Raw genomic sequence first — 27165 nt, 5'->3', positions numbered from 1 at the left:
TTTATTATTTTTCTTTAAAAAAATTTTCTTGAGACAGTGTCTCGCTCTGTCACCCAGGCTGGAGTGCAGTGACACGATTTCACTGCAACCTCCGCCCCCGGGTTCAAGTGATTGTCCTGCCTCAGACTCTCAAGTAGTTGAGAATACAGGCACCCGCCACCACACCCGGCTAATTTTTGTATTTTTAGTAGAGATGGGGTTTTGCCATGTTGGCCAGGCTGGTCTCAAACTCCTGACCTTAAGTGATCCGCCCGCCTTGGCCTCCCAAAGTGCTGAGATTATAGGCATGAGCCACTGCGCCCCAACCAACTGATAAATGTTATCACATATGATGAGAGTGGGGGGTTCTTGCCTTTTTCCCCAAACTTACAGTAAGTGTATTCAATATTTAACCTTATGTATGATATCAGCTATAACTTTATTATAATGTCCTTCATGAGATTTTGGGGGGGAATAGAAAGCTAGCAAAATAATTAGACAAACATACTGCAGAAAATCATATACATTTTCAAATTAAATACATAAAACCAGCCAGCGCAGTGGCTTATGCCTGTAATACCAGCACTTTGGGAGGCCGAGGCAGATGGATCACCTCAGGCCAGGAGTTCGAGACCAGCCTGACCAACATGGTGAACCACATTGTCTCTACTAAAAATACAAAAATTAGCTGGGCATGGTGGCAGGCACCTGTAATCCCACCTGTTCGACTGAGGCAGGAGAATCACTTGAACCCGGGAGGTGGAGGTTGCAGTGAGCCAAGATCGAGCCATTGCACTCCAGCCTGGGCAACAGAGTGAGACTCCGTCTTAAAATAAATAAATAAATAAAATAACACCTGTATTAATCAGAACTAGCAGTTAAGGTATATTTTTTGTTTTACATTGAGAAAGAAGCAACACATAAGAAAAGCTAAAATAAAGGATTTAACAAATCCAACACCAGCTTCCCTTTTGAGTAATATAATTTAGGTGAGGACACAGTCACTTCAGTTTTTTTTCCCCTCTGTATGTTCCTACAGTGTATGTCATTATTTGATCTAGTAAAATAACCTGAATAAGAGAAATTTCATAGAAGCTCCAGGATAGAATTGGAAAGCTGGCAGAGATGGTACTGAACTGTATTCTCCTAGATTAGTATTTTTCCTAAGTAAGCCAAGTAGTTTTTTTGAGATTTTGTTTTCCGCATTAAGAACTCAGCCTTTATTTTAGAAGACAAGGTAGTTTTAGGGATATTTAGAGAACCAAGATGACAAGGTTTGTTGTTGGGAGAGGTTGCATGGAATTTTAGGCTGAATTGAAAGTACCATTTATCAACAGCACTGGAACATGTTTGAAAAGATCTGAACTGTTAATAAAGATTTAATGTCAGCTCCCAGGAAATAAGGTTAACATACTGTTAAGTGTGCTATTTCTTTTTCTACTACTCTTAAAATTACCACTGTCACCAAGGCCTAATTCATCATGTGGTAGGAGTTAAAGATGAATACATGGTTTTGCACAGAAAAGTTTTTAACCTATGAAATGGCCCAACTGTTGTCTATATTAATTGGTTTATTTGGTATTTGTAGGGTATTGATGACGTCACTGGTGAACCATTAGTCCAGCAGGAGGATGATAAACCCGAAGCAGTTGCTGCCAGGCTAAGACAGTACAAAGACGTGGCAAAGCCAGTCATTGAATTATACAAGTGAGTGTGCTTCAATATTTTCATGACAAAGGACAGACTGGAAAGGTGTGGAGCCTGCTGGGAAGAACACGGGGCTGAGGCAGAGTAGTGTTTCTTTAAGACAGATAAACACTAGCAACCCAAAACCTTCCCAGAAGTCAGATGAAATGCTGGAGCTGTACATGAAAGATAAGGTTCAATACTTTTATCCTGAAACTGTTAGAACATAAGGACCCAAACCTGATCATCTCTGTCTGCTTTGGATGTAAAACAACATTGAGATTTATTTTCATTTTCTTAAAAATTTAAGTGACTGAGATAGTGGTCCCACATATGTTGATACTCCCACATATAAATATCTGGTTTTGATAGAAGATTAGAAGACACTTTTGGTGTGTCCCTTCTTGAAGTGTCTGTAAAGAGTTTAACAAAAGAAGGCTAAAACCGTAAACCAGAGATTAAAAATTCAAATGGCTGCAGGGGCTAGGGCAGGTATTGGAAATGAGTCTCAAACATGGTGGGGGATGTGTCAAGCTAGACAGTTGAGTGACAGTTGAACTGGACAGGTCTTGGGCTGTTCCAGCCAGTTATCATTCTAGGGCACGCAGGCCAATGATTCCCATTTTTCAGGAATAGCAGAAATCTGGTTTTCTGTGTGTATGTGTGTGAGGGGGAATCTCAGTTTTCATATTGGCAACATATTTAAATTTTTTAAATAACATGCAAGTCAAACAAAACTTTATGCTGAGTGCATTCAAAACAGCAGTTTATACTCTGTTACAATCACTTTCTGGCCTTGTAGTCCCCCCCAAAATTTAGCAAACCTTAAGATCAGAGTTTTATGATCATATTATTATGATACATCAATTATGTATTCCCTGATTGACTAAGTAATATAGGTTTTAGTAAAGCTTTTCAGTGGTTCGCTTTTGAAAATTATATATTGGGGCACATTTGGAATGGCCCCTATAATGCTATTCTTTGATATGTTTTAAAGGGGGAGAAAAAAGGTGGCATCATGACAAGCATACCAGAATTGCAAAAGCTATGACCTTATTTAGGTACACCCAGTGGAGGTGTTGATACCTTTGAAAGGGGCTGTTTTAGCACTTAGTGTGGTATATGATATAGACCATGAGATCATGCTTGTTTTATATCTAGGATCTTCTGCACTAATACGTGGAAAAGAAACCTAAAAAGCCATTGTATGTTGGACTTTGTTTTTCAGGAGCCGAGGAGTGCTCCACCAATTTTCCGGAACGGAGACGAACAAAATCTGGCCCTACGTTTACACACTTTTCTCAAACAAGATCACACCTATTCAGTCCAAAGAAGCATATTGACCCTGCCCAATGGAAGAACCAGGAAGATGTGGTCATTCATTCAATAGTGTGTGTAGTATTGGTGCTGTGTCCAAATTAGAAGCTAGCTGAGGTAGCTTGCAGCATCTTTTCTAGTTGAAATGGTGAACTGATAGGAAAACAAATGAGTAGAAAGAGTTCATGAAGAGGCCCTCCTCTGCCTTTCAAAAGGGTGGTCACCTACACATGTTTAAGGTGTCTCTGCACATGTCTCAAGCCCATCACAAGAAAGCAAGTACAGTGTGGATTTCAAATGGTGTGTAACTTCAGCTCCAGCTGGTTTTTGACAGCTGTTGCTGTGGTAATATTTTTTACACGTGATGGTGATAGTCTCTGGTTCTCCCCATCCCCACAAAGGCTGTTGAACCACAGCACCAGGAAGCCTGAGAATGAATCCTGAGGGCTCTAGCCCAGGCTTTGTCCCAGGCTTTCTGGTGTGTGCCCTCCTGGTAACAGTGAAATTGAAGCTACTTACTCATAGTGGTTGTTTCTCTGGTCTTGAGTGACTGTGTCCACAGTTCATTTTTTTCCGGTAGGAATAACTCCTTTTCTACATCCACACTCCATAGAGTCTCTCCTTTTCAGACATCCTGGGATGAAAGAATTTGGCTTTTTTTTTTTTTTTGACATCTGTTTTCACTCTTAGGCTTTTAAACAATAGTTATTGCTCTTATCCCTCTCAGATTCTAATAACTGAGAGCGATGGGGCTATATTGAATCTCTGTATGCACTGAGAACTGAGCTATGAAGAGGATCTTATTAAACTGCTGGTCTGACTCTATGGATTGACACTGTTCCTTTCTTTTATTGTGAAAAAAAAAAAAAAAAAACCCTGAAAGTCTTGGGAACCCTTTAAAGTCTTTTGGGAATCCTCAAAAAGCATGGGAAGTTAAGTATTTAGCTACATAAATGTTGTAAGATCATATCTTATGTATAGAAGTAATAAGACCATTTGGAATTACTGGACTAATTGAATAGTTAAGGTTTCTATTCGGGACAATAAAATGTATTTTGAAAGTGCTGCTAACTATTGATGCTGACAGTGTTTCACTCCTATGAGTGACCCAAACATATTATAAATATGTGGTAAAGGGAATGGAGCCTGTGGGGTTGAGCAGAATGTTGTACTAGCTGTGCCTGGACTGAGTATAACAGCTTTATGATTATGAGAAAACAAATTCTTTATTTTTCTTTCTGTTCCAAAGATTCATCCTATGGGGTGGCCATAAAGTCTAGAATTAGATACTAATATTTTGTCATTCATTATAACATATCAATAAACCATTTGTTAAAAGATTTGCCTGGTTTCCAGACTTGGTGGCCACCTTGAATAATTCTTGCTGTCTTCTGGGAAGGATGATGAAATTTATTCCTGCTGCCTTAAAAATATGTATCCCTTCTTCACCCATCATGACTGTCCCCAGTGAGTGTCCTTTACTATTCTTGGGAGTGACTCCTGTCTAACTTTTCATACTGGCGAGAAGAAAAGAAGCCTATTTTAACACTTTAGTGGTGTTGAAACACATTACTTACTTTCTGAAGATGTCCCAGTGAATCCTCTGTCAATTCACTGCCATATGTAATCTATATGATAAGGAATGCATCTTCCTTCTAAGTACCGCCCAAACTCTTGCCAGCTCCTCTCCCATTGTCCCTTCATGTGAATATTTCTTGGCTACCTTAGTGGAAATATAGATCAGTCTTCTCCCCATCCATCCTCTCAAACATAATGAGATTGTTTACTTTTTAGATTTATGCAGTGAAAATGCCCAGTCAGGTCTGAATCGTCAGTGCATTATATTGACTCTGAGCACTTTAGAATTTAGAGTTGCAATTGAATGCCAGCTGTGGAGATGGGGTGCATATCAGATATATAAATAAAGCTCAGGTTTGCTAGGGAACCAGGTACAGAGAAAAATAAGTCTGATATGAGGAAAATTGCACAATTTAGAGTAGTTATGCCATAGAGAAAATTTCCACAAACTAGGAAATGTAGAGAGTTATTCTATAGAATACTCAAAAGAGGAAAGTATGTGATTTTTGGAAACAGGAAAATCTTCAGACTTCTTTCTTCACTTCCCTTTGTGTTTAGCTGACCCTCCAATGTGATCATTGCCTTTGGAGTTTGGGGGCGGGGAGAGGTACGGGAAGTGGCCTGATCCCTGCTTCCATACTTCACTCCTCCATCCATCCTTCCCTCCCTCTTCCCCTCCAGCTAAATGGACAATTCTAGCCAACATTGAGTCACTCAATAAGTCTCAACAGTGGGTGTGTTTGCTGAGATTGTCCAGCAGTTGAGCAGTTTGGTCTCACCTCCCTCGCTAGTTGAGACCAAAAAGAGACAAATAACTTTTTCCTGGTCTTTGAAACATAATGCTTATTTCGTGGTCAATGGCTTTAAAAAAATCTGTTTCTTGTTTTCTTCAACAAACTCACTAGTTTTCCCTTAAATGATATTGTAAAAATTAAAGTAATCTTGAAAATGTTTTGACAAAAGTAAAATTAAAGGGACATCTTTTCTTGTTTTGTTTTTTTTTTCTATTGCCACACATGACCGTTCCTTCACCTTTAAGCAAAGAGAGTGGTTCAGATGGTTTCTAAGATGCCAACCTGACCTCGCATTCTGTCATTCTACCCAGCTCTTAATTCAATTTGCTTCCATTATCCTAACAGGCTTCTTTCTTACTTAGAACTTGGAAAGGCTGCTGTATTTAATACCCTCCAACACTAACGCAGACTTAAGATAGGTACTGTTTATTGAAAACCTACTGAGTGAAATGTGCGGTTTTAGGACCTTCATAAACATCTCATTTAATCTTTCTAGCATCCTGTGAAACAGCCATGATTTCACGTTGATAAACAAAGAAGACAGGGGTCCCAGGGATGTGAAGCATCTTGCCCAGGCTTCTGCTGCTGGTGACCAGTGTAGCCAGGACTCCAGCCCAGGTTTTCCTGACTCAGAAGACTGAGCTTTTTCCTGGATGTTATTAATAGCTAATTGTGTCCAAGCAACCAAGGGCCTTGAGTCTGCTTGGTTCTGCTTATGGCCTCACATCAAGAAATGGAGCTAGTCCATGTCTGTAGTCCCAATGCTTTGGGAAGCCATGATGGGAAGGTTGTCGGAGGCCAAAAGTTCAGGACCAGGCTGGGCAATATCACAAGACTCCATCTCTACAGAAAAGTAAAAAATTAGCCAGTCATGGTGGTGTACACTTATGGTCCTAGTTACTCAGGAGACTTAGGCAGGAGGATTGCTTGATCCTAGGAATTCGAGGCTGCAGTGAGCTATGATTGCACCTCTGCACCCAAGCCTGGGCGACACAGCGAGACCCTCTCTCTTAAAAAAAAAATAGCAGAGCTCACCAAAGTGATGTTCACCTTTTTATGACATTCCTTTTTCTTAGCTTAAGAAAAGAAAGCTGCTAGCTGAGAGTCTTAGTTTTCCTGCATAAGACCTCCTTTATGAATAGAATAAAAGACTGTCAAAGTAGGCTGGGCTTGGGCCCAGGCTAATCTATGAAGGAAGCAAGCTCATGTTCCTTACCTATCCTTTTGGTGTCCGTTGGATTGTGCCCCTGAAGTGGCCTTTACCCTTGAGCCGTCCCCAGCCATGGTGCTCACACATAGGCTTTTGAGCTCCTTGGAGCTATCCAGATCCTGCTCACTTTTCCTTCCTGAGATCAGAACAAATCACCCCCTTACTCCCACTCCAAACAAGGCCTTGATGATAAACTAATCCTTCCTAAAATGCTGGTAGGTAAACAAGCAATGATGAAGCATTGAACACAGGTTAACTCCTGACTTTTGTACCATTGTCTATTCCATTACACATTAACATGACTCTGAATGCCAGATCCAAACCTTTGCCCACCATCTGCTTGTCGTGCAACAGTTGAGGCAGTAACCAGGGGAGATTCACTTCCTGTCTTGTCCTTCCCCAGGGATCACCCCCCTGCTGCCCTCTAGCAGCCAAGCTCAGATGAGTTCCATTGTTACCCTAGGTGTGCCCATCTCTTTGGTAGGGAAGGAGAAAGGTAAGAATAGCCATCAATGAGGAAGGATTCTTGGAGCAAGGAGCCACTGTGGTTTTTCCTGCTATTTAAGATGTTGAGACCGGAAAACTTTAGAAAGATACCTGCACAAACCCATAAATAGTGCTTTTATAAAGTTTAGTTCACTGGAACCTGAGTTCAGTATTTGACATTAGCTTTTTGTCCAAAGAGTTGAAGCCTGCTGGAGGTCTTTGCTCACATAATAAATACCACATATTTCCAAGTGTGTTCAGGTATAGGCACTAGGTACTGTCTGTTTACTCCATGTTAGGCACATTACATGCATTGGCTAATCAAATCCTCATCAATTACCTATGTAATAATCTAAACTTGCCTCCTTGTATTATAAATGGAAATAATCCTGTTTATTTAAACGGGTTTTCATGTACCTGTAGGGATTAGGAAATTCAAATGGCCTTTTTAATACCTTTCCCTAGTTTGAGCTCCCTGTTCTCTTTAACAGATAAAACAACATATTTGCTTTAGCCTGGAATCTGTTTTTGGTGCTTTGGTGCAGAGACAGGAAACGGGCACTCAGAGTCACACTGGTAGTTGCACACTGTATCTACAGAGGGCGTGTCTCATCTGTACTCTGCTGGGTTACAGGATTTCAGGAGGTATTTGTGTCCACCTGAGAATTCTGTTTATTACCTTTCATTTGACAGTGTCTTTCCTTTCTGCAGTTGATTTTGCTAGAGAGGCAATTCATAAGGTGAGGTCCTGTTCATAGTATGACTTGCTTTCTCAATATCTCCTTCAATTTTTAGTAACTCTTGGTCTATTTGGTGTCTTCAAAAAAATAACCTAGTAATAGAGACTTCTTTTAATGTGGAAATGTGGTCTGGTAGTAAGTTATTTCTTTCCACATGTAACTGACCCAATCTGGTTTCCAAATGAGAAGTGTGCAGGCCCCAGAGGTTGAGAAGCCATATTTCAACTGTGAAAAAAATCTGCTTCCTGCATCTGTTGAAATATAGTTGTTCATACTTGCCATCCCTTATCTTTCTTGTAACAATTTGCACAGTTCTTGCCAGAATAAATGCCATTATCTGTATGCTTCAGGGAGTTCCCCAATTTGATCATTTTGTGTGTGTGTGGTGTGTGAGAGAGAGAGAGAGACTGCAGTAAAACATTTCTAAAGGATGAAAGCTCTCGTATGGCATAGATATGAATTCCTTCCTCTGGTAATAATTAGGTTATTCCCAGAAGCACAGTGTCATTCTTTAAATAAAAGCTTTCCTGTTTAAAGCTTTTCAAAGGAGCAGACCACCTTGAAGATTCCCCCTAGGGTTGATATGTGTCTAATTCATTTTATAAAAATTATTCTTGTCTTCATTTTAAAGCTTTGGCTATATAGTCAGAAATGTCCTAAATAACAAACTATTTTGTATTTAATTTAGAGAAGACTAAAGGGAAGAAAAATGAAAACTCAGTCTTTATGTAAGCTCCAAGGATATTAGGGCTTAGAGGGCTTTTCTAGTTTTATGAGAATTTGTACTACTGATTTTTATATATTCCTGTTTTTGAGATGAACAGATCTCTGGGGAAATTGTTGAGTTACAATGGCATTTCACTGTGATCCCTCTCAAGCTCAGATCAGTTCTATAACCCAATGACAACCTGTCTCTTTGGTTTACTGTCCTGTGAAATGTCAGCTCAAGTTTCCCAGAAGTCGTGTGTTTATGATGAGTCAGAGTGCTTTTCCTCGGTGGGACAGTTGCTGGCCCTCTTAATTTTGGTGTATGTGCTTCCAAGTATCTAAACCTCCAGTCTGATCTGTATATGCTATCCTAACTGTTAATTGTATTATTGATTATGTTGATTATCTTGCTTGAAGGTTCATACTTTTCAATTTGATAGAAATAAAGTTTTTTTCTGCTTATAGCTAGCGAATTCATTTGTTTGTATAGCTTTTTATACTTGATAATATAAAGTTTCACAAATACTTTCATTGATGCGTCTCTGCAACCACTACATTACCAACAATGTTGTCTCCAATTTGCAGAAAAGCAAGATCTTGAACCAAGAATTATTATCCCCAGTCCTGTTTTCTTTTCTGCTACACCATATTGCCTTATTCGTATACCCTTAAATTCCTTATTTGTCCAGCACTTTATTGTTTACAATTTTAATGTACATTCTTTGTTTTTTTCCCCCTAACCACTAGACAGCCAGGGATTTTTCTTTTTCTTGAAATAGATAATGTGAGCAGATGCTCTCCCTGTTTTACACATTAGGAAACTAGATCAGATTATATGACTCTTAAGGTTGTAGCATCTGGGATTACTCAGCAGAAGCAGAAACTATAGCAGGCCTATCACATGGGAGCTAGAACCACAAAGAAAATAGAGCTGCTGTAGGAGAAGCTCCCTGAGATAGTGAGGGATGGGGAAAAATACTCTGGCATTTCCCAGCCTCACACTCTCCTGTCTCTGGGGCGGCTTCCCTTAGCTGAACCCAGCCAGAAGCCAGCTGACATAGGAGCCTGAGAAACATGTTCTAAAGGCTTGTCCATGCCGCTGAAAAGGCAGAGGAAAGGGGAACTGAAGAGGATGGAATGTGGTAGATTGTATTAAATTTAATGACATCCGTCCAGTCCCTCCTTTTTTTTTTTTTTTTGGAGACAGGGTCTTGCTTTGTCACCCAGGCTGGAGTGCAGTGATGCAATCATGGCTCACTGTGCAGCCTCAACCTCCTGGATTCATGTGATCCTCCTGCCTCAGCCTCGTTAGTAGCTGAGACTACAGGTGCATGCCACAATGGGCTAATTTTTTTTTTCTCTGATTTTTTTTTTTGTAGAGACAGGGTCTCACTATGTTGCCCAGGCTGGTCTCAAACTCCTGGGCTCAAGCAGTCCTTCCACCTTGGCCTCCCAAAGTGCTTGGATTACAGGAGTGAGCCACTGTGCCTGGCCACTTTCCCTTCTTTTGGGAGGATTTTACACCTTGGCCCCATTGGCTTCATGCTTGGACATATGGTTTGCTTTGACCAGTGAAATGTGGGCAGAAATGACGTGTGCCACTTCTGAGCAGAAGTTTTAGGAGCTAGGGCATGGTCACCATTCTTTTCCTTTGCAGTGAGACTGGCGACCTCACAGAGCTCTTTCAACCTGGATCCTAAAGTGAAGACGTGGACCAGAGATGTAGCCAATCCATCATAGATGAGTAGTGTGCATTAAAAATAAACCTTTGCTTTATAAGCCACTGAGATTTGGATAGAGTTTATTTTCACAGCATAACTTAGCCCAAGCTGACTGATAAACCCGGGCCTAAGACTAATATATCTTGTTATCCAGTTATAACTTTAATTCTTCTATTATGCATTTTTACTGTCTCGGGATGCAAAGATGAATCAGACCCAGTTTTTGCCCGAGACTTCTTCACAATGTACTGGAGGAGATGGCCATATTATTAGATTACTCTATACATGACTGTTGGAGTTGATCACTGCGCTATAAAGGAAACAACAGAAGTAGTAACTGTCTTGGCTGGCCAACTAGAGCCCATGGAAGAGCTAATATTTGAGCTGAGTGTTGCATGCAAAAGGGAACCCAAGCAGATGAAATGGTAGGCACAAGAAAGTCTGAGCATGCATGGCAGGTGGAGGCCACAGCAGTGTGAGGCAGGACCGGGGAGATAAAGATAAGATTGAATTCTACTGGGAAGGGCCTGGCCTTCATTTGGTTGGTAGTAGGCAGTATATTACCAGAAAATGACACCATCAGATTTGCATGATAACGTTGTAGCTGTACCAGGGTCTGAACTAAGATGTGGTAGCAGAGTTCAACAAAAAAGGATGGTTGGATAATAGCAGAAGAGAAAAACTTAAATGACTCTAGGGAACAAAAATGAGTGAAATAGTGGTGAATGTGAGGCAGGGAGTGGTAGGGCTGTGAGGACTGGAGGGCACTGCCCTATCAGAGGGGAGCCATTGCTCAGTTCTGGACAGTTGTTACCATCTTAGGGATGGTGGCTCAATGCTGCCACCATCATTCAATTTGTCAAAAGAAGCCAAAAATTTGTGTTGCATGTGAAGTTTTATTTTTAAATATTTGCAGTTTTAATTTTAAAAAATTAGGGGAGGGCTTTCCAGCCTTAACAACAACAAAATGGAGAGTTATCGAGAATTCTGTTTTTATAAGAGAGCACTACCCATTTAAATCACTTGAGTTTCTCCCCTGCTCCATAATTCAACTGATGTGATGTTTTCCCATATTAATTTCAGCCAGTGAATATGTGTAAGTATATCCAGTGATTCTCTCTCTCTCTCTCTCTCTCTCTCTCTACCAGAGGGACCACAATCAAGGCACCTTTTGCCTTGCTCAGGACCACAAGGAGTTGGAGACAGGGAGCTCTACTATTTGAAAGTGACTAGGAGCTGAGCAGTGCTGAGTCTTTCCTGTGGCCAGTTTTTCTCCTGCCAAGATCCTGGGGTCAGTCCCTTTAAAAAGTCTAGAAGGCCTCCCGTGAAGAAATTATGTCTCATACCCCATTAGTAGTTGACACTTTGCATCCCTGCCAATCTAGTGCCATATAACCTGAGAGAGGGATGCCATTTCCTGACAAGGAGGACTCAGAAATACAAAAATTAATAGTCCATAACTAGATCAGTCAGGACAGACCAGCCACTCTCTTCAAAGTAGTGGCTCACATACACTGACCCCTCCAGATCCACTGACTATGTCAACCATCCTGGGGGCACTGACCATCTCAGACAGGCTACTCTGGACATATTGAACACCATGACATCCTGACTATTCTGGGTACATTGATCATATACACCCACCACAATATGAAAGACTTCTATTAGTCCAACAGGGTCAAGGAGAAGGGAGGCAGACTAAAATTGCTTAGAGACCTGGGTGAACCATCTTTTATATTTTATCTTTGTTAAAAAAACTTTGTTATGTTTCCTCAGTATAAAGATAATTTAAAAGAGGTGAATTATTTAGGATACACATGAAAGTCTTACCTAAAAATTTATAGATATTGTATTTATAAGTTGAGGCTAGATAGTAAGGATTCTTAGAAGATAATGACAGATGCCTAGATATGAATCTTTCTACACATCTTCAAAAAACCATACAGGCTGGGCATGGTGGCTCACGCCTGTAATCCCAGCACTTTGGGAGGCTGAGACAGGAGTATTGCTTGTGCCTGGTAGTTCCAGGCTGCAGTGAGCCAAGATCATGCTGCTGCACTCCAGCCTGGGCAGCAGAGCAAGACCCTGTCATTCATAAATAAATAAATACATATATACACACACACATACATACATACATACAGCTCAACAAGGACAGCAAATAAAATTACAACTCATATCTACTACATATTAGGAAATTTAATAGAAACTCTCATTTTATTTAAGAGGGTAAATCATAGTCCCAGCTATTAAGCTCAGGTAGAAAGAAGAGAAAAACAGGAATTATTTGAGAAAAATATAATGCAGTCGGATCCCAGAGAGTCTCACACTAAGTGGAGAAATACTAAGAATAGCCACACTGCATTACAGCACTTGCTACTGGGGAATTGAAGGGGCTTGAAAGTGCATGGGCCCAAACATTTAAGTCTTCAGAGGGTACTGCTTCTGGGAGAGAAAAGAGGAACTAAGTAAGAAAAGGTATCTCTTGGAAATTTGGTGATGAAGAGGGAAGAAAAAGTTGGAAATTAAGAATCCTACAGAAAGAAGAGTTTCATAAAAATGATGACATATTAAACTCCCCCTAACACTCTCCACTCCATGCAGAGAAGAAGAAAAAAAAAAGAGAGAGAAAAGAGAAAAATGCTGTTCATTAAGGAAATTGCATTTTACTGTATCAACTGAAGAGGGCACTCTTGAGCTAAGAAACCTAGTAAACTACTCAAATCCTTCAACCTCATTTGCAGAAATACCTGGCCCAAGAAAATCCAACAGTTTTGAAAATGAACAGAAAATCCAGCAGTCTTGAAAATGAACATCCAAAATTATTTTTTAAAGAAAAGAAAATGAGAATCAAAATTCTTCAGCTGATGAAAATATTCAAGACCCAACTTCAAGGCGGAGAAAACCACAGCACGACACTTCAACATAAATCAAATAGTATCAATGACATGTAGAAAACACACAAAACAGAAACTCACAAATGCAAAATAGAAGTGGGTACAAAACAAGGATTTGCGAAACAAGAGTTGACTGAGTACAGAAAAGAAAATGAAGGAACACACTAATCCTAAAAATTAGAGCTAAATTACAAGGTATGCAAGAAGGTGCAAATTCAAAAAAGTACACAAAGGACACATGAAAAATTGGAATGAAAATTTCCAAGAGAATTGAAACAAAATGAAAAGCCCCAAAAGAAAAGAATAGCTATAGAAGACAAAGAAGATCTAACACACCTATAATTGAATTTTCTAAAGAAGAAAAAGCAGTGAATCGAGACTAAGATTCAAAGCTATGATCCAATAAAGCTTACCAAAAGATTAAGTTGAAAAATCCTGAATCTATTTACTGAAAGGATGCTTTGTGTGAAAATTAACCTCAAGTGGTCAAGTGTAAGATATTTTCTTGTATGCCCAGGAAAATACCTCTAAACCTCCAAGCAAAAAGACCACGTGATTCAATACACAGATCAAAACAACAATGGAGCAGTGCTCTCGAGGACAGAAAGTGTGAACCATGGATTTTTATATCCAGTTAAGCTGATCTTCAGTTATCAAGATTGATAAATAGTTTTAAAATGCAAATTCAAGTTATATTTTCTTCTCTCTTTCCTTTCTTCCTTTCCTTTCTTTTCTTTTCTTCCTTCCTTTCTTTTCTTTGTCTCATATTGTCCTCCGGGCTGGAGTGCAGTGGCGTGATCATAGCTCACTACAGCCTCAAATTCCTGGGCCCAAGTGCCTCAGCCTCCAGAGTAGCTGGGACTGTAGGTGTGTGGCACCATACCTGGCTAATTTTTAATTTTAATTTTAATTTTTAATTTTTTGGAGAGATGGGATCTTACTATGTTGCCCAGGCTGGTCTTGAACTCCTGGCCTCAAGCAATCCTTCCACCTTGACATCTCAAAGTATTGGGATTACAAGAATGAGCCACCATGCCTGTATATTTTAATATTCCTTACTAGGAATCTTTTTTTTCTTTTCTTTTCTTATGAGACGGAGTCTCACTCTGTTGCCCAGGCTGGAGTGCAATGGCATGATCTCAGTTCACTGCAACCTCCACCTCCTGGGTTCAAGAGAGTCTCCTGAGTAGCTGGGACTACAGGTGCACGGCACCACACCCAGCTAATTTTGTATTTCTTTTTAGTAGAGATGGGGTTTCACCATGTTAGCCAGGCTGGTCTTGAGCTTCTGACCTCAAGTGATCCGCCCACCTCAGCTTCCCAAAGTGCTGGGATTACAGGCGTGAGCCACTGTGCCTGGCCCTTATTAGGAATCTGTTAACACTAGATAACAAGCCTCATTAAACCGAGAGATAACTGGAGAAAATACAGCAGGTAACTGTGGTGAACATGTCCTTTATTTAATTGAAGAGACTAAAATGAAGGCAGAGACAAAGGCGTGAGGATAATATGTAAATGTTCTATGTCCAAAAGTAGAAATAACAGAACTAAAGTAATAAAAATATAGAAGAACAGAGGGAGACAGAGGAGAGCAGAATAAGCTACTTGATTGCCATATATGTAATAGGTAGAAACTGGAGGGTATCTGTATTAGTCCATTGTCACACTGTTAATAAAGACATACTTGGGACTGGGTAATTTATAAAGGGAAGAGGTTTAATTGACTCGAAGTTCAGCATGGCTGGGGAGGCCTTAGAACACTTACAATAATGACAGAAGGGGATGCAAACATGTTCTTCTTCACATGGCGGTAGTAAGAAGTGCCCAGCAAAAATGGAGAAAAGCCCCCTATAAAACCATCAGATCACACGAGAACTCACTATCAAGAGAACAGCATGAGGGTAACCGCCCCCGTGATTAAATTATCTTCCACAGGGTCCTTCCCGTGACACATGGGGATTATGGGAACTGTAAGATGAGATTTGGGTGGGAACACAGCCAAACCATATCAGTATCATTTAAAGTTGACAAACCAACTAGTAGAAAACTAAGTAAAGAAAAAGTTGTGGCAGCATTATATAGCATATTAATAGCAAATAAAAACTTTTCTAAATACCAAAATAAATTGAAAAAGGACAAAGAGAAAAAAATACATAAATGTGGTAAATTTAATGCTTAAAATAAATACGAAATAATATGATGAGCTAAGACCAAACACGTCAGCCCTATCCATAAATGTAAATGGGTTTAGTCATTTACTTTAAAAAAAAGCTTTCTCAGAGAAGCTCACAAAACAAAATCCAAGTCTATGTTTTACAATGGGCATATCTAAAAATTATTCTGAAAGAGCATGTACAAAGAAAATGCAAACAGTAAGAAAACAGAAGTTGTGATTGTGATATAAAAGAAACTAGAATTCAGACCCCAAAGTGCTAAATGAGATAAAGCAGCACACTTCACACAATTCACACAATCCACACTGAAGATATAATAGATATGAAATGCACCAAATAATACAAAAATCTGTCCAGAAAAATCTGGGCAAACCCAGAAGTATATAGGCTTTTTTTTTTTACACAAATGTATGCATTATATTTATCTAGATACAGAAATTATAAATAAGTTCCTAGGAGGGTAACAAAGATTCAAAATAAACAATCAATACTTATTAAACATTTCCCCCAACTTCTTATTTAGAATTTTCCCATCTACAGTAAAGTTAAAGGAATTCTGAACCTGGGCTCTTTACCCAGCGTCAGCAACTAAAATTTTTTACATTTGCTTTCTCTCTCCACTGCCCTCCCACTTTCTTTTTTTTCTTTTTTGCCAAAACTTTCTAAAGAAAGTTATAGACAACATGACGCTTCATCTAGGGTGACTTATCCTCTTGGTTTTGGCCAAGACTGCCCAGTTTTAGCAATGAAAGCCCTGAGTTCAAGGAAATCCCCCAGTCCCAGGCAAACCAAGACTGTTGGCCAACCTACCCCTAAATATTTTAGTATCCATTTCTTTAAAAATTTCCTACACAATCACAATGCCATTTTCATAAGAAAATGAACATTAAAATAATTATATATTCTCATCTAATCAAGTCATTTATATTTGCCTAATTATCCCAAAATATGTTCTCTGGTTACCCTTATACACGCACATGACTGCCCTAAAAGTAGGTTTCCCTTTGTAATTAGTAAGTGATCTGTGGGGTCATGCTCTGAGAAGTTATACATATCCTATTCCTCTAATAGCCTTCATTTAATGGTTTTCATATCCACTGATAATACTTTCCTGAATAAATTATTACCTTGAGTTAAAAAATGGTCATTTTCTATTTTTCTTTTCTTTTCTTTCTCCTTTTTTTTTTTTTTTTATTTGAGATGGAGCTTCACTCTTAATGCCCAGGCTGGAGTACATTGGCACGATCTTGGCTCACTGGAACCTCCACCTCCCAGGTTCAAGTGATTCTCCTACCTCAGCCTCCCGAGTAGCTGGGATTATAGGTGTGTGCCACCACGCCTGGCTAATTTTGTATTTTTAGTAGAGACGGGGTTTCACCATGTTGGTCAGGCTGGTCTTGAACTCCTGACCTCAGGTTATCCGCCTGCCTTGGTCTCCCAAAGTGCTGAGATTACAGGAGTGAGCCACCGCGCCCGGCCTAAAATGGTCATTTTCTAATCGTATCATTTATTCTATATTCATTATATTATATTCTTCTATAAAAAAAAGAGCTTTCCCCTTTTGCCTTTGTCTCTCTCTCTTTGTCTCTGTCTTTTTGGCAGGGTGGAGGATTGGTATCACTATCCAATTCGATATCACTATCCAATTCTTTTTTCAACTTTTATTTTAGAATCGGGGGTACATGTGCACGTTTGTTACCTGGGTATATTGTGTGATGCTGAGGATTGACTGGGGTATGAATGATTTTGTCACCCAGGTACAGAGCGTGGTACCCAACAGTTTTTCAACCCTTGTCCCTCTTTCTTCCTTGCCCTCTAGTAGTCCCCAGTTTCTGTTGTTGCCATCTTATGTCCCTGAGTACTCAATGTTTAGTTGCCACTTATAAGTGAGAACATGCAGTATTTGTTTTCTGTTCCTGAGTTATTTGCTTAGGACAATGGCCCCCAGCTGCATCCATTTTGCTGCAGAGGACATGACTTTGTTCTCTTTTATAGCTGCATAGTATTCCATGGTGTATATGTGCCACATTTTCTTTATCCAATCCACTATTAATGGGCACCTAGGTTGATTCCATGTCTTTGCTCTGTGAATAGTGCTGCAATGACCATGCAAATGCATGTGTCTTTTTGGTAGAACAATTTGTTTTCTTTTGGATATAGACCCAGTAATGGGATTGCTGGGTCAAATGGTAGTTCTGTTTTAAGTTCTTTGAGAAATCTCCACACTGCTTTCCATGGTGTCTGAACTAATTTAGATTCCCTATTCTGTGGATTGTCTTTTTACTTTTAGATAGTGCCCTTTGACACACAAAAGTTTAAATTTGTCATCTAATTTACCTATTTTTTTCTTTTAAGTACCTATTATGTAATACATGGTCACAAAGATTTATCCCTATGTTTTCTTCTAAGGTTTTATAGTTCTTACACTTAGGTCTTTGATCCTTTTTTTTGTTTGTTTTTTTGAGACAGAGTCTCACTCTGTAGCCCAGGCTGGAGTGCAGTGGTGCAGTCTCAGCTCACTGCAACCCCCGCCTCCAGGGTTCAAGTGATTCTCGTTCGTCAGCAATCCAAGTAGCTGGAATTACAGGTGTGAGCCACCCTGCCCAGCTAATTTTTGTATTTTTAGTAGAGATGGGGTTTCACCATGTTGGCCAGGCTGGTCTCAAATGCCTGACCTCAAGTGATCCACCTGCCTTGGCCTCCCAAATTGCTAGGATTACAGGCATGAGCCACTGCACCTGGCCCATTTTGCGTTAATTTTTGCTTATGGTATGAGGTAGAGATCCAACAATTCTTTTACATGTGAACGTGCAGTCGTCCCAGCACCATTTACTAGAATGGCCTTTCTTTCCTTATTGAATTGTCTTCCCACCCTTATTGAAAAAATTGACCGTAAGTGTATGATTTTATTTCTGGACTCTCAATTCTATTCCATTGATCAATGTCTATCTTTATGCTAGTACCACACAGTCTTTATGGTTGTAGCTTCGTAGAACATTTTTTTTTCTTTTTATTTTTCTTTTTTTTTTTTTTTGGAGATGGAGTCTTGCTCTGTCGCCCAGGCTGGAGTGCAGTGGTGCGATCTCCTCTCACTGCAAGCTCCGCCTCCCGGGTTCACGCCATTCTCCTGCCTCAGCCTCCCGAGTAGCTGGGACTACAGGCGCCCGCCACCACGCCCGGCTAAATTTTTTTTGTATTTTTAGTAGAGACGGGGTTTCACCGTGTTAGCCAGGATGGTCTCAATCTGCTGACCTCGTGATCCGCCGGTCTCGGCCTACCAAAGTGCTGGGATTACAGGTGTGAGCCGTCGCGCCCAGCCGCTTTGTAGTACATTTTAAGATAGAAAGTGTGAGCTCTCTAACTTCGTTGTTTTCTTTTAAGCATGTTTTGACTCTTCCGGATCCCTTGCATTTCTATACGAATTTGGGGATCAGATTGTTGATTTCAGAAAAATAGCTAGGATTTTGATAGGGATTTTGTTAAATCTGTAGATCCATCTGGGGAGTATTGCCATCTTAACAATATTAAGTCTTCCAATATATGAATTTGTGATGTCTTTCCATTTATTTAGCTCTTTGATTTATTTCAATGATGTTTTATAATTTTCAGTGTACAAGTCTTAAAATTTATTTTGAAAACGTTTATTCTTAAGTACTTTATTTTTTTGATGCAGTTGTGAATGGAATTTTCACACTCGTTTTGAGATTATTTATTGCTCGTATGTAGAAATACAGTGATTTTTGTATATTGATCTTATATTCTGACACCTTGTCAAACTCCTTTATTAGCTCTAATTATTATTTTTTCTCTTACTCAAATTGTCCCGAATTTGGTGAGACCCTCTTCAAATTGTTCTTGTTTCTTTTTAATGTGGCACCATCAGTGTTTGAGTGCTTCTGTGAGTTTTGGCATAAGATCTCACAGTCATCCAATACTTTCCCTTTCAAGACCTGGAATTAACTATTTTTCCAAAGAGCCTTGGTTTCTTTTAGTGGTAAAGGGTATTTTCCACTTCTTAATTTTAATTGTTTTATCTTGTCCAATTACACTAGTTAATATTTCCAATACACTGTTAGGTAGTGATGGAGATAATGTCATCTTTGACTTGTTCCTGACCTTAGAAGAAACAACTCTCATGTTTCTCCATTAAATAAGAATTCTTAAACTTCCTGTTTTAAAAGTTTGCCACATCCCTTTTATTGATTTTTTTTCTGAAGTTTTAACTATGGGTATATGTTACAATCCATTTAATTTATGCTTTTATCTTTTAAAATCCCCTTCCTGGTGCTTTCTTTTAGTTCAGTTTGTTGTTTTCTAGCCCTTGATAATTTAATTAATTTATATTTGTTATTTTTTATATGTATTTAAGGTTGTGGATTTTTTCTGATATTTGTCATAATAGCTCACAAATTCAGAAATGTAACATTTTTCATTATAATATTTTTCCAGAAATTCTCCAATGTTGTTTTGTATATTCTCTTTCACACAATGGTTGCTCAATAGTTTTTCTTTTAGATTTCTAGGCAGAAGAGCTTTTTAGTTTTGATATTAATTTCTAGCTTTATTGCATTGTGACCAAATAATTTTTTTTGTATTATGCCTACTTTAGGGAACTTTTGAAGATTTTTTTTGGTCAAATTTTGTGACTCTCCATGAGTGCTTAAAAAGAAGGTATGTTCCTCTCTCACTGCATATCTGCATTTAAGTCATGGACTGTGAAAAAGTTCAATTATTAGTTTCATTAAGTGTTGCACTGGGACCCAACCAATCAGCACTCCCCACTCAAAGGCCCCCCCACCGCCCACCAAATTTTTCTTAAAAACTCTGATCCCTGAATGCTCTTAGAGACTTATTTGAGTAATAATAAAACTCTGATCTTCTGCACAGCTGGCTCTGCATGAATTACTCTTTCTCTATTTCAATTCCCTTCTCTTGATACATTGGTTCTGTCTAGGCAGTGGGCAAGGTGAACCTGTTGGGCAGTTACAAATTTGGGGGCTTGTCTGGGATTGCCCTTGTTGGCAATGGTTCTGTAGCTTCCTTCTGGTGACAGATCCTGAGGCCAGCCCAAGTGGTTGTCTAGTTCTCTTAAACTGGGGGCTGACTCCGGCACCGTCTCTAGTGGCGAGGCACTGCCAACCCAATGAACTGACATTTGTGACCCATTGATATGACTCAACACACTCCAAACTAGAGATTCAGCAGCAAAAGAAGAGGTGACATGTACAAGGGATACTCCGGTTTCTCCTTCTTGTTTGCTGATACTTTACAAACAGATTGGTTGTGTTTCATTTCCTCCTGACTGGGGATATACTCATGACTAATGGATTCCTCAAATGAGTTTCTGATCTTATTTAACTTCCAACCAGGCTCTTCGGTAGAACCCCAAATCCTATTTTATCTCTATTGTTTCAAACTCCTCTTATGTTGAGTTTTGATTTTGTCACCAAAGCTGTTAGGGAGAAGGAAAGTAGACTATGCATTCCCTCCTTCACCACACTTGACTATCTTTATCTCACGTCTCATCAGGGAGACCTAAAATGGGGGAGGAGGAAAATCAGAGGGACAGGATCCAGTAATCCTAGAGCAAGACTCCTGCAAAGATCAGTGGGAGGGGAAGTAGATCCATGTATTTAAAGCAAGGTCACACTTGTTTCATCATGTACAAGGCTTCCTTCTTAGCCTTGGATGGTTCAGTGACTTAGATGCAAGTAAAATCATGCTGATTAGATTTACAGCTGGGAGAGATCACTATTTGGATAAAAAGCAAAGATTTCAAAAGACCTTGAGTCTAGATCAAAACAACAAAATGCAATTAAATGCTAAGTTCTATATTTATGTTTTAAAATTCAGTTACAAAAGTATATAGGATAGGGGAAACTTGGTTTGATAACAATTTATATGAAAAAAATTCTAAGATGTTAGGTGACTCTAAATTAGCTCAACCTAATGTTAAAAAATCTTCCACACCCTCAAAAACATCTGATAAAATCTTGGTTTCTATAATGGAAATGTAGTATTGTATTCAGATTCATGAAAGTGGTCATATAATTGAACTCGACACTGGAAATATTGCCAGATATATTTATTGTAAATAAAAAATATGAACAATGTGTACATTATGACACCATTTGTGTAAATAATATCATGTATGTGTATGTATGTGCTTGTCTGTGTGGAATAGATATGAACAACGTTCTACATTTAGGTTTCAACATTCAGTTGCAGAAGTATAATCTTCATAAAATTTTTAAAATGCTTTAAATCCTTTCTCATGGCCATGCATCTTGGTAGACATTGAACATAGAAGTTGGGCAATATATGAAGAACTTAGGAGGGCTCTAGGTTCTATTTTTTAGAAAGATATTGTGAAAGGAGAAAATATTCAAAGGACAGGGAAAGGATATAGAAGGAGCAGAAGGAGGGTGTGACAGGGGAGGGGACAACTGTTTGCATTCTTCAGCTGTAATGAGTAGCCCAAGGCAGAACAAAGACCAGCAACAAAATGCCGTAAGAAGACAGTTCTGTGTTCAATTCAAGGAAGGCCTGCAATGCTCAAATTATCCTGTTATGGATAAGACTGAGTTTCCTTTCCTTTGTGTCCCCTGCCAACTGGGATGATGATGATGTTATGAACAATAATGCTTACCATTTAGTGAGTGTTTACTAAGTGTTTTTCACTATCTTGTTTAATCCTCCCTACAATGCTATGAAGGTCAGAGAGATTAAATAACTTGCCCAAGGGTTGAGTGTCCACCCACAACCCCACAAAAGAGGGTATGTTGGTCTGTTTGGGCTACTGTAACAAAATACTATAAATTGAGTTGGGTAGTTACAAAGAACAGAAATCTCTTTCTTTCTTTTTCTTTTCTTTCTTTACACCTTTGACTTCTTAGGCTCAAGTGATCCTCCCACCTCAGCCTCCCAAAGTATTGTTATTACAGGCATGAGCCACCATGTCCAGCCCAGAAATTTCTTTCTCATAGTTGTAGAGGCTGGGAAGTCCAAGATAAAGACAGATGTGGTCTCTAGTGAAGGCATGCTTTCTGGCTCATAGATAATGTCTTCTTGCTGTGTCCTCACATGGTGGAAGGGGAAAGGCAGCTCTCTGGGCCTCTTTTATAAGGTCACTAATCCATTCATAAGGGCTCTGCCCTCATGACCTAATTACCTCTCAAAGGCCCCATCTCCTAATACCATCACCCTAGTGATTAGGTTTTAATGTACACATTTTGGGAGACAGAAACATTCAGACCATTGCAAAGGGGATAGTCCAGTATGTCTATATTTCATGCACTTTTTGCAAAATGAGGGTACAGCCTATTTGACAATCCATCGTAAGGTTTGATACACAGGGGATGTTCAGTGTACATTAGTTGAAGGAGAAACAATAATCTATGGCCAGGTGTGGTGGCTCACACCTGTAATCCCAGCACTTTGGGAGGCCGAGGTGGGCAGATTGCTTGAGGTCAGGAGTTCGAGACCACCCTGGCCAACATGGTGAAACCCCGTCTCTACTAAAAATACAAAAATTAGCCGGGCATGGTGGTGAGTGCTTGTAATCCCAGCTACTCTGGAGGCTGAGGCAGGAGAATCTCTTGAACCCAGGAGGTGGAGGTTGCAGTAAGCCAAGATCTCGCCACTGCACTCCAGCCTGGGCAACAGAGCAAGACTCCATCCCCCACTCCAAAAAAAAAAAAAAAAATCTCTGAAAAGGAGTAAGCCATAGTGAAGTAAGAAGGACTTTGGAATAAAATTCTCTGCTTGTGCAGATCTTGAAATGATCTTGAAATGAGCCCAAGGTACGTGAATCATTTTTCTAGAGCAGCCCTTGTCCAATAGAACATTGTGTAATGATAGAAATGTTCCATGACTGTGACATACAATAGATAGCCACTGGCCACATGTAGGTCTCACTCTTTCATCTTGTGAACTTTTTAGCAAAATGAGAGTGCAGCCTATTTGACAATCCACTGTAAGTTTTGATACTTGTGGATGTTCAGTGTACACTAGTCGAAGGAGAAAGGAATAGGAGTAAACCATAGCGAAATAAGAAGGGTTTTGGAATAAAATGCTTTGCTTGTGGATATAGATCTTGAAACAAGCCCAAAGTACATGAAGCATGTTTCTAGAGCAGTGATTGTCCAATAGAATATTCTGGAATGATAGAAATGTTTCATGACTATGACATACAATAGATAGCTACTAGCCACATGTAGGTATCACTCTTTAATCTTGTAAGCTTTAGATTAAAAAATAAATTTAAAGTGGAGACTACCCTTAATTGTTTTCTGTGCTAATGACAGTCCTATTGTCATTGCCACTGGGGAAACAGAAATGTGAAACAACACTGTTGGTTCCAGTGGCTCCAGAGGCATTTGGGTTAGGTTATATAGTTTAGCTTATATTCTGGAATATAAGTTTATATTAGGTTATATAGTTTAGGTTATATTCTGGAACTTTCTGTAAAAGAGGACGGGCAACAGGGTTCCTCAAGCATAATAAAAGAAAGACATTTAAATAATGAAGTTTCAAGGATGTGATCTTCTCCAAAAACCAAGACCTTCTTATTTCTCTCTCTTTAGCCACACACATGCATATACCACACATTTATTTATTCATTGCAAAAAAAAAAAAAGCCATTCTGTCAGGTATGGTGGCTCATGCCTGTAATCCCAGCACTTTGGTAGGCTGAGGTGGGAGGATCGCTTGAGCCCAGGAATTCAAACCAGACTGGGCAATAGAGTGAGACCCCGTCTCTACAGAAAATAAAACAATTAGCTGGGTGTGATGGTGTGTGCCTATAGTCCCAGCTACTCTGGAGGCTGAGGTGGGAGGAATGTCTGAGCCTGGGAGGTTGAGGCTACAGTGAACTGAGATCATGTCACTGTACTCCAGCCTGGGTGACAGAGTGAAACCTTGTCTCAAAAAAAAAAAAAAAAAAAAAAAAAGCCATCCTTTTTGTCTGTCACTGTCTCTCTCAATGGACAAAGTATTATAGTAAGCTATCATTTACTGAGACTATTTCATCATTTACATGTAACAGCAAAACTTATCACAACTGTGAATTAGGTGCTAGGTATTATTTCCATTTTACAGATTGGGAAACAGAGACTTAGAGAAGTTAGGCAAGTTGGCCAAGGCTGTAAAGTCAGTCAGTGGCCGAGCCAGGATTCATACAGTTGTGCTTAGCTGGGAAGTCTAGTTCCTTTCTACTAGCTCTCCTCCACTCACACCACACACGTGTGCATATACATGCATGCACACACATGAATCTTGTATCCTGTTGACTTTGAGTACTGTCATAATCATATTTCTGGACCTAGCTTTGTAAACACAATGACATGCATGGAATTCAGGATTTTTTTTTTCCCATTTTGTTTTTCTCCACGCCCAGTGAACCAGATGTACAAATAAGTGGGCTTACTTGGTTTGCATTTTTGACATTTGAAAAGAAATTCCACGTTGCTCATGCTCATGAATGTGCCTCAGGCACTTGGGTGTTTCCACTTGGTGGAAGATCTTCTCTCAGACCACATTCTTTTCCCATGGACTCCAGAGACTGTGGCAAAAGCCTGCCACTGGATCTGCCTGGAGCGAGCAGTGATTGTGGGAGTCAGAGGCTTCTGGTCTTTTTTCAGCTCCAGTTGGAAGAGTGCCATAAAATCATGTGATGTTTGGACTAAAAGGGCAAGCCAAAGAATGTCCCTTGCATCTTTCTCTGACCAGTGAAGTCTAAGCAGTGAGCAAGGAGGCCTCTCCAAGGAGCTGTTTCAATCCACTGGATGTGCCAGGACTCACCAGGAATAAAAGGTGAGTCTCTAAGCCAGGCCCAATGGGGCTATTAACACTTAGCACTACTTCAGACCAGCCAGTGAGAGTCAGGATGCACAGGGAAGGAGAGTGGGAGACCCTGGAAGGGAACTTCTAGGTCATCTGGTTGTTTCCTCCACTAACAGGAGTGAGTAGCAGTGTTGGTGGTCAAGTAGTAAGCTAGGAGGAGAAAGGACATAACTAGTCTTTTACAGATGGTTTGGTTAACCAGGACTAGATTTCTAGGTGTCTTAACCCTGAGGCCAGGTAAAAGGTCCCAGGACAGAGGGCAACCCTAATTGGTGGCACGTGGTCACCATTCCTGAGTAGCTTTGCTAATTAGATCACTTTTTTTTTTTTTTTTTTGAGACAGGGTCTCCCTCTGTCGCCCAGGCTGGAGTGCAATGGCATGACCTTGGCTCACTGCAACCTCTGCCTTCAAGTGATTCTCCTGCCTCAGACTCCTGAGTAGCTGGGATTATAGGCGCATACCACCACACCTGACTATTTTTGTAGTTTTAGTAGAGAGGAGGTTTCACCATATTGGCCAGGCTGGTCTTGAACTCCTGACCTCAAGTGATCCACCTGCCTCAGCCTCCCAAAGTGTTGGGATTACAGGTGTGAGCCACCGTGCCCAGCCAAGGTCACTCTTCTAAAGGCCTATTTCTTCAGTCCGGATGCCAGGGAGAGTGAGCTGCTGTAGAAGAAAGCAGCTTATTGCTGATAGACAGAGAACATCTCTCAATTTCTACCTTCTCCCCAGTTTCCTTCTTCATTTCATATTTAGAGCTTCCTATTCTTCTTCTTCTTTTTTTTTTTTTTTTTTTTTTGAGACAGAATTTGCTCTGTCACCCAGGCTGGAGTGCAGTGGCGCAATCTGGGCTCACTGCAACCTCCCTCTCCCAGGATCAAGTGATTCTCCTGTCTCAGCTACCCAAGTAGCCAGGACTACAGACGCGTGCCACCATGGCCAGCTAATATTAGAGATGAGGTTTCACCGTGCTGACTAGGCTGGTCTCAAACTCCTGACCTCAGGCAATCTGCTGGCCTTGGTCTCCCAAAGTGCTGGGATTACAGGTGTGAGCCACCACATTGGGCCAGCTTCCTATTCTTCTGAATTAGAGAAAGAATAAAATGGGTTTTTCCCAAATTTCTCTCTCTCTCTGTCTCTCTCTCTTTTGTTGTTGTTTTTTTGAGACAGGGTCTTGCTCTGTCTCAAAAACTCCCAGGCTGGAGTGCAGTGGCATGATCATGGCCCCCTGCAGCCTCAACCTCACAGGTTCAAGCAATCCTCCCAAGTAGCCGGGAGTACAGATGCATGCCACTGCACTGGGCTAATCTTTTGATTTTTTTTGTAGAGACAAGGGCTCACTATGTTGCCCAGACTGGTCTTGAACTCCTGGGCTCAAGCAATCCTCCCACCTTGGCCTCCCAAAGTGCTGGGATTATAGTCATGAGCCACTGCATCTAAAATTTATTATAGAGTGTTACTTTTCTAGACCACTAAGGGCCTCACTCTGAACTGGGAGAGTAATTTAACTCTTCCTGACAGACCTGGGCCTCCATGCTACTGTAACCTCTTTGAGTCCTCCATACCTCCACCCTGAGACTTAGCAAATGGTCTTTGGCCTCCTTGAGTGAGCAAGAGGTAGTGAGGAAGTCCAGTGTAGTCATGAAGTCATGAGCCTAGGTTGAATTGTGATTCAGCTGAATTTTTTTTTTTGAGACGGAGTCTTGCTCTGTCACCAGGCTGGGGTGCAGTGGCTCAATCTCGGCTCACTGCAACTTCTGCTTCCTGGGTTCAAGTGATTCTCCTGCTTCATCCTCCCCAGTAGCTGAGATTACAGGTGTGCGCCACCATGCCCGGCTAATTTTTGTATTTTTAGTAGAGACAGGGTTTCACCATGTTGGCCAGGATGGCCTCGATCTCCTGACCTTGTGATCCACCCATCTTGGCATCCCAAAGTGCTAGGATTACAGGTGTGAGCCACTGCGCCTGGCTGACTCAGCTGAATTTTAAGTATTGAAGTGAACTATACGAAATTGTTGATATGCAACCTAA

At 40.2% G+C, this 27165-nt stretch overlaps 1 protein-coding gene across 5 annotated transcripts in view; it reads left to right on the top strand.

The window, feature by feature from the left end:
- Positions 1-8962, top strand: part of AK4 (adenylate kinase 4) — an 84628-nt gene extending 75666 nt beyond the window's left edge. For all 5 annotated transcript variants that reach the window (XM_034966757.3, XM_034966772.3, XM_003806936.5 and 2 more), the window contains 2 exons: positions 1568-1686; positions 2894-8962. In XM_034966757.3, coding sequence (XP_034822648.1) covers positions 1568-1686; positions 2894-3008 — 234 coding nt within the window. In that variant the 3' untranslated portion in view covers positions 3009-8962. The remainder of the gene's footprint in view (positions 1-1567; positions 1687-2893) is intronic.
- The last annotated feature ends 18203 nt before the right edge of the window (positions 8963-27165 follow it).

This window comes from Pan paniscus, chromosome 1 (assembly GCF_029289425.2).
Source record: "Pan paniscus chromosome 1, NHGRI_mPanPan1-v2.0_pri, whole genome shotgun sequence".
Taxonomy (NCBI): Eukaryota; Metazoa; Chordata; class Mammalia; order Primates; family Hominidae; genus Pan; species Pan paniscus.
This window is presented reverse-complemented; position numbering and strand designations above follow the sequence as displayed.